This window comes from Myxine glutinosa, chromosome 1 (genome assembly GCF_964187855.1).
Source record: "Myxine glutinosa chromosome 1, kmMyxGlut1.1, whole genome shotgun sequence".
NCBI lineage: Eukaryota > Metazoa > Chordata > Myxini > Myxiniformes > Myxinidae > Myxine > Myxine glutinosa.
The window spans coordinates 225952057-225960456 of NC_136261.1; the positions used below are offsets into that span (position 1 = coordinate 225952057).

An 8400-nucleotide genomic window follows, 5' to 3' on the forward strand; every position below is an offset into this window, starting at 1 on the left:
ATTTTGATGAAACGTGGCCACAAGCTGCATATCTGATGCCTAACGAAGGTGTATTGACCACATCAAAATCTGCGCTCATTGAGGGGGTCTACGGAGGGTGCGGGGGTTGGGTTTGATGCCCCAAAATAGGTATTTGCTCTCTTCTCTGAAACTACACACACAATTTTGATGAAACTTGGCCACAAGCTTCATATCTGATGTCTAATGACAGTGTATTGACCGCAGCAAAAGCTGTGCTCATTGAGGGGTCTACGGAGGGTGCAGGCCACGGGTGTTGGGTTTGACCCCCCAAAATAGCTATTTGCTCTCTTCTCTGAAACTATACACACAGTTTTGATGAAACCTGGCCACAAGCTGCATATCTGATGCCTTATGACAGTGTATTGACCGCTTCAAAGTCTGCGTTCATTAAGGAGGATTACAGTGTGGGGGTGAGGGGTATTTGACCCAAATAAGTATGTGCTCTTTTCTTTGAAACTGCACACACGATTTCAATGAAACTTGACCACAACCTTCATCACCAATCATATACCAAAGTTTGTTCACGGCATTAAAATTATCAGGGTCTGAGGGAGTTTGTGTGGGGTTTGAGTGACTTGCTCCTGATCCAGATGAGCTTCAGGACCCGTGCGGTCCTATTTTTAGTTTTATCCTGTCTTAACGTATCGTCTTCTGGTGCGTTTTTACATTGAGTAAAATAGTTGGCATTAAAAAAGCCAAATTCCCATGATTTGATAAACCTGTGATACACTAACTTGCGTCACAGGTTTGTCGATTTCACAATGGTGTGCGATGGAAACTCCAGCAATGTATATTTAAATTCAATATTAACCAAATTACACGTGAATCGAAACACATTTAAATGGTAAGCTTGTAACACTTGCACATAGTTTGATTTGATTTTTGGGTTTTTTTTCTTCTTTTCCCTTGTGGCTTACACTTTGGCTGTCTGAATATTGTGCAGATAGATCTTCTCCATTACAGGGAATGAGATTATTAGGTTTGTGATTTCCATAATTTGGTGAGCTATACAATGGTATTCAGTGATATTATTATTTCATTAAACTTTCGATTTGTGATCATTTTGACTTTTGATCAAATTCGCTGTTATTTAATCCTTCGGTTTATGCAGTCATTCTCAGACGAAATAGCTAAACTTTTTCCTCACCTTCTCAACATTTCGACCTTTAACCCAAATCATGAAGTAAAATTTGAATTTTGTTGTAATAATCATTTCTTCTCTCCTCACAATATGCTCTTTTTGTGTGCTCTCTTTATTACAGAGAATAGTCTGAATATTTCCCAACTTTAAGTGTGATTTATCGAGCTCTTTCCAGCCCTCCCAGTCCCCCTCCCTCCAATGTAATCTAGGAAGTATGATGTGTTTTTTTATTATCCCATTTCTCCTTATGCTTTGACCCATACAGGACCGATGGGATAGCTTCGCAGAATGCGCACTTGCCTTTATGCGGTCTAGCTTGGGTTTGAATCCCAACCCACTATAAACGGTCATCCTGGTGTTTCACTTTCAGGGCTACGCGTCATTGCGTGCACTGTCCATCGGAAGGGCGTTGAGCCAGAGGACCCAATGCTAACACTTGTTGGTGGATGCTAACGATCCAGTGGTGTCTTTCATGAGACATAGCCAGCACCCCGGCCAAATCACAAATTCTTGGGTAAATCTATGGGTAGCAAGTCGTTTGGTTTTTTTGGATATCACTCCACACCAGGTTGCACTGCTTCCTATCTCATTGTGCTTGTTATCTGGGGAGTGGCTCCTACACTACAAACAAACTTGTTCCCAGGTTACTTGCTTGTCACATGTGAACAGCCTTCTTCGCTATGAAGGGCAACCATGATGATGACGATCATTACGATGACGACCCTTGCAGCCACCTGCACATTCACTACCATTTTCTTTCTTTTGTGGCATTTTCTTTCATATATTGTTTACTTGTGGTTGAACTGTATTGGGGGATTATTTGTAGGGTTTGTATAGAGTAAGGGATAATGAGGATATAGTTGTATGTAATTGCAGAATATAATTTATTTGATTTCACCTCACGTCTTTCTTTTTCTGTATTTGTCTTGGAAACTATTTGATATTATATAGTTTTCAAAATTTCATTGAAATATTTGTACATGAATGTATACTTTATCACATGTGCAAGTGATGTGTGACGTGTGTGTGTGTGTGTGTGTGTGTGTGTGTGTGTGTGTGTGTGTGTGTGTGTGTGTGTGTGTGTGTGTGTGTGTGTGTGTGTGTGTGTGTGTGCGCGCGCGCAGTGTCCTGTGATGGATGCTGTGAAGAGGAACAGGTTGAGATGGTTTGGTCATGTGTTGAGGAAGGATGAAAGTGACTGGTTGAGAAGAAGAGTGATGGAAATGAATGTAGAAGGAAGTAGAAGACGGGGAAGACCGAGAAAGACTTGGCTAAAGGTGGTGGAAGAAGAAATGCGGGCAAGGGGGTTAACAGGGGGAGATGGAGAAAATAGGGCAAAATGGAGAAGATTGTCATGGGGCCCGCAAGGCTAACCCCCGCTCTAGCAGGGGAAATGGCCTTAAAATGCCTGTTGTTGTTGTTGTTGTTGTTGTATGTGCAAGTCCCCATTACATGGATCTTGTGTAATGAATAAGTGGCATTGATATTAATAATACACTGGGCTGAATGGTATTCATGATGAATATTCACAACAAATCATTAAAATGAATGCTTTTAATGGTTAATCATATTCACAATGAATTTTTTTAAAGAATGGCATTTTAGGAAACTATAAGCAAAAGAAAAAATTGGATAAAGTTTTTATTCATTTATTTATTTATGATTTTCTATTCTATAGTCTCAAAGGCTTTTGCACGTCTCCAAGGCTTCATTTAATGAGTCAAATGTATTAGTTTCATCTTTCATGGAAATGCATTGGAATTGAATGTACCTCATGATCTTCTATCTGCCTCAGATGGTCCCAAAATGAATGTTGACCTGTTTTATGCGGCAAAAATACATTTTTATTCTTTTAAAAACGTAACTTCCCCTGAAAAGGTAGCTCTGCTTCCGGCAGTGGGCTACGTTAAACCATATCGCCTCTTTGGGCTGATTTTTATTCCAACACAGGTGCAGTGGCGTTCTCTCCAAAATGCCAACGACCCTCTACCCAACTTGGTCGGACACCCTGGTCATGGGGCTTACGACCGAAATTTACAGGCACCAGAGGTACCAAGGCGCAAGTCTGCGGACGGTGCCTTAGCACTCTCAATGTCTGACAGTTTGTTGCGCGCTGCCATTGCCAAGTCACGGAGCATTCTTGGCTTGAAAGGGCCACCACTCGGTCAGCGAGTTTGTCCACCTGAGTTTAAGCAAGAGTCCCACAACGAGCAAGTATTTCACCAATCACAAAATATCCGTGATCAAGGTGTTATTCGTACTCAGAAAAGACTCCAGCGCAGATCGGTTTCCTCAGAAGACGTGTCGATTGAGTCACCAATAAAGCCTCAGGCTCGAGTTGTTGTAGAACCGCAGGCTGTGTCAATAACACCCAGGCTTCTTCATGATACCCGGGTCAGCACCAGGTCTACGCAGATGCCTGTTGTTCTCCAAAGTTCAGAGTGGAAAAAGAGACATTCAATGTCCAAAGATGATCTGCCTGTGGTTGATGAGACAGCAAGGTCTGCAGGAAGGCCTGCAGCACGGGTTAATGTTTTAGCCAACAATATTGTGGCTTTGTCGTCGGCATCACCCAGATGTGTCAATTTAACACCTCCCGGGCCACCGGTTATGAGAGTCTTTGGAGCGCGAAAGTCAAGCCAACCAACACCCTTCTCTGCTGCGACACCTAGTGTCTCGTACCTCAAGCGCCTGGCACGGCGCTCGGTGTCTCTGGAAGATCTCCACATCCCACTGGACGTGACAACCCCTCAGCCTGGACCAATTGTTCATGCAGAGGCTAGTTCTTCTCTACTGTGCTTGGTTGAGGGCTTTTTTGCTACCTTGGTGATGGTAGCCATGCTGATCTGAAGCACCCTTTGGGACATTCGAACCATTTCTACCTTTCATGGTTCATCTTTTATTGCCAATGTTTTCTTCTTTTGAAAGGAATTGCCAACCTAATGGTGTGTGCAATATCTTTCAAACCCTACATATTATTTCTGCTTGCTTTTCTCCATATTCTGTGGAATTTATGGGATGGGATGCTTCCTCACCTCTTCCTCCCATTTCTTTCAATTCTGCATCTGTTGCTTAAAACGTCGAATCTTTGGAGGTCTTTTGGGCATTTTTCATAAGGTGGAAGGCTCTTCTGACATGTGCTCACAAGGATTTTCTGCTTTGGGTCTATGCATGTCGTTTGTGCTTATCTCAATATAATCCATTCCATTCCTACTCTTTAGGTCCAGGCTCGATCCCAGCTGAACAAGCAGTCGTCTCCTCTCATGGCATCCAAGGCACTTGGACGCAATGCCGAGACACCTGTGCCACCCCGCTCAGAGTCATTTGGCACTGCAGCAGCTCCCAGCCGCACCCCGCCACTTACACGTACCACTGATGTGCAGGTATTAAACATACCCTTTGAGGCACTTTATTTATTTAAACTTCCTTTAGTCCACGGGCTAAATATCTGAACACTTTTGCTCGACCCCCTTCTTTCCATTCTCAACAATAAACAATGCACACTTTTCCACATAAGAAACTAAACCTTTCTACTTTAGTTGCAAAAAAATTTTTTATTTTTTATTTTAGCATTTTGTAATAAAAAAATTGTAATAATTTTGTAATAATTAATTAATAATTTTAATAATTATCAATTAATTTATAATAATTTTGTAATAAAATTTTGTAATATTTTGTAATAAAAATTTGGTATGTATTATAAATTTGGTTATATGTTTATCCTTTCTTACAAATAAGTTTACAAGCTCTAATCCCAGGTGCAGCACAAATCTGAATTCTAAATCAGAGGATTCATAGTCATAACAGTGCTTACCATTTTTGAAAGGTTTATCCTGGTATGCTATCCTGAAGCATCTCCAATTTAATGCAAAGAAACTTGTTTATCTGACCATGTCTCTCATATACAGACAAAAACGTTTCTGTGCTCAAAACAAGCTAAGACAAGCTGGAATTGAACGAATTGCTCTGCATCTCCATAAGTAAAGTCAAAATCTCAAGGTTAATATTGAAAATGTTTGTTTGTGGTGACAAAACAACCAAATATTTTTCGCAGGAGTGCATGCGTCTTATTACCTCCGCCACTGGAGGTGGACAGAGGTTGTGTTTTCACCCATGTCTGTCTGCCTGGTTGTCTGTCGGTATCTCTAAAGGTTTTGGACGTATTCAGAAAAAAAAATTGTGGACAGTTTGGGTGTGTGACAAAGACGAATTTATTTGATTTTGCTGAAGATCCGGATCACTAGGATTATACTAGGATTTTAAAAAGTGATTCGTCACCATTGAGAGATGGGGCCAAAAACGATATATCGTGTGATATTTCAAAAAGTTGTGGACACATTATAACAACACTTGGTGGATGAGTTGGGTAGGTGACAAGAACAAGGCAATTAAATGTTGGTTAAGTTCCAGATGCAGATCTGGCCTATCAGTGGGATAGAACACGTAAACAGGCCGAGGTATGCGCCCCAACAAGTGCCGTTCTAGTTTCTAGAGCGCTCACGAACGCCAAGAACCAATATATGTGAGCCCTAATTGTGGACATCACAGTCGGTTGTATTACATGTTGAAGATTATATTGTGTAAGCTTACTATCTGGGGTACCCGGCGTTGCCCATTGCAGTTCTAATCCTATTGGCATTCTGCCCGCACTGTCACCTTGATCTTGACACTACACCACTTAATTACAACTTTCTCTCCACTCCTACAATACTGACAACTATTTAACATTTCTTCTTTACTCAATCTTAAGGGGGACCCGGTCGGGGTCCAAATTTTCATATGCAGAGGCTCCAACTCTCCAGGTTTTCTGGGAGTTTTCGTGCTGTTTTTTTTTTCACATTGATGTAAAGCTAATGATGGAGCTTGTACATACATTACATTCAGGATGAAGACGTGAGGAGACATCAGTGTATTTTACATGAATTATAAGGACATTAGTAGACAACGAAGAAACATATGTTATGGATTTGAATCAGCGTTCCTTTCACAATGAGCAAGGAATTTGAATGGAAACACTAACAGGCCGTCTCACTCAGTCATCCTATTAAGAGCCTTGGTGACTATATTGTCACCTATCAGCTCAGAGGTACGACAAGCAGGAGGAAAATGTCGGATGGGTTCGTAAAAATGGGAAAGAAGTTGTTGCTTGAAAGCTTGTTAGAAAGAAGTCTTTCAGCATTTCAGAATCTTGTCTTCTTGAAAGAAGAAAGAAGCTTGTTATAAACCGAGAGGTTTGTCTTCATAATCATCCTTTATTATGTAGAATTTGAACCGTTGTGATGTTTAAAGAATACAGGGACGGATGCAGCTTTGTGGGAATGCTGCTGGTGCCTTTGTTGTCAAGGCTGTAGTGTGCCTTTTATTAATTTTTTTGTACAGGGTAAAGGCCTACAACATAAATCACCCACACTCATTTCAACAAATACAGGAGACAACACCGGACTTGACTTCAGACAAACAGCCCCTGAGCTTGGGTGAAGTGACGTCACGAAACAAAGCACTCTGAGTACCAGCGAAGGCATCTTTGCAATGTCGCTTTTCTCTCCGCACACAGTGGTGCAACTAAGGAGGAATAATATCCTCTTCCCCATGGATGCCAACCAATGGGGTTTACCCCCGCTCTATCTTTTAAATGCTGAGTGTCAAGCAAGGAAGCGGCATGTGCCATTTTAAAAGTCTTTAGTATGACTTGTTCAGGGTCGGAATCGAACCGCTGACCTCCCTGACTCACAGTGGATGCTCTAACCACTATGCTACCGAGTCGGCCATTATTCCATCCACTTTTCGGCTGCCATTTCCGGATTTCTCATGATTCACGATAAAAGAGTCCCCGGCCATGGATGCACAATGAGTGCTGATTGAGGTTGTTGCGGCGGGGTGCTCAGCAAAGGCACATGCAGAGATTCACCGTTACTTAAGCTGAAGTCACCCACATTGAGCATATCTTGGACTTTCCAACGCATCTGACTCAAGCATATCCTAGTTATTCCCCTCCCGAAGCAATAATGCTCAGCACATCATCTAATTGGTCCTGGATGTCCCCATTGTTCCTCTTCAAGTTGCAAGTTTCCCCTAGCAATGCATAATTCACTGTTGGTGGAAGATCTCTATTGTTAGCAGGCCAAATGCAATCACTCGCTCCATTTTATTCAAAAACATGGCCTATCATGGTTTAGCCAATAGCGCCCTCTTCTGGTATGGCCGAATCAATGCAATCCCCATTTGGCAAATGTAATGTCTTTGCAATTTGATCGCGTGTTGTTCCAGAATATCCTTCACTTTTATTGTTGCTAAGATGAGCATAAATTCCGAGCTTCAAACCCAGAGAATGCACATAGTCTGTGAGGGGCTTGAGTCCAAAGGAAGCATTTGAGATCAGGCACAAGACTTCCTGTTGTGGCATTCCTCGTTTTCTCAGCCCAGCAGTTGTTTATGTTTATGTACCAATATCCAAGATTACTCCAGACTTCCTTTGCTAAATCGATTGGCCATTTTTTCACAAATTGGTATGCCCAAAACCTGGAACTCCCAAAATCCAATTTTGACTTCGTTGAACACCCGCTACGTTTAGATTTTGACTTGGCAGAGTGCTAGAAATTCCTGGAATAATCCTCCTTGAACAACCATGGGTAGTATGCAAGGTGAAATTGTGGTATCAGGTTTATCTGTAAGCCACTTTATAAGTTACGAGGTGTTTGGTAGGTTAACACTGAAAAACTTGGTTTTGGGGGAAACATAACTGCTGATAACTTTGTCACTTTTCATCCGATTTCTGTGTTTTTGGTACCATTGTGTTGGTCACAAGGATAGCACATACCAGGAATATAACAGTGCCCCAAATATGGGGTTTTATAAGGTTAAAAGATCATGCGACAGGTGTGGAAGAATTTTACCTCACTCTTCCGTTTAGGTTCAAAGGTTTACTGAGTTCAATCATTAAAAGAAATTAGTCTTCACCAATCAAGTTCCAAGCATAACAGAGTTCAATAGTTTTTTAATAGTTGCATTAAAATGTTACAGATTTCAAAGTTAATTTATGCAAGCAGGAGAGAGGATCTTGCAAATCAAATTACATTTTGCCAATTAATATTACTGCCAATTAAGGCATTTGCTGGGATTCTCTCTCCCCGAACACTCCGGTTGCTCCCATTTTTATACTCCAGCATCCGGCCGATTATATTTTATTAACCACAACACAATTAATAATTTGTCAACATTATAATTTAAATCCACGTCCA

At 41.4% G+C, this 8400-nt stretch overlaps 1 protein-coding gene across 5 annotated transcripts in view; it reads left to right on the forward strand.

The window, feature by feature from the left end:
• LOC137434425 (traf2 and NCK-interacting protein kinase) overlaps positions 1-8400 on the forward strand; it is a 288002-nt gene that overhangs the window by 170316 nt on the left and 109286 nt on the right. For 3 of the 5 annotated variants that reach the window (XM_068127408.2, XM_068127415.2, XM_068127423.2), the window contains exons 16-17: positions 3113-3940; positions 4384-4545. In XM_068127408.2, coding sequence (XP_067983509.2) covers positions 3113-3940; positions 4384-4545 — 990 coding nt within the window. The remainder of the gene's footprint in view (positions 1-3112; positions 3941-4383; positions 4546-8400) is intronic. The other 2 variants (XM_068127432.2, XM_078784448.1) reach the window with 1 other exon arrangement.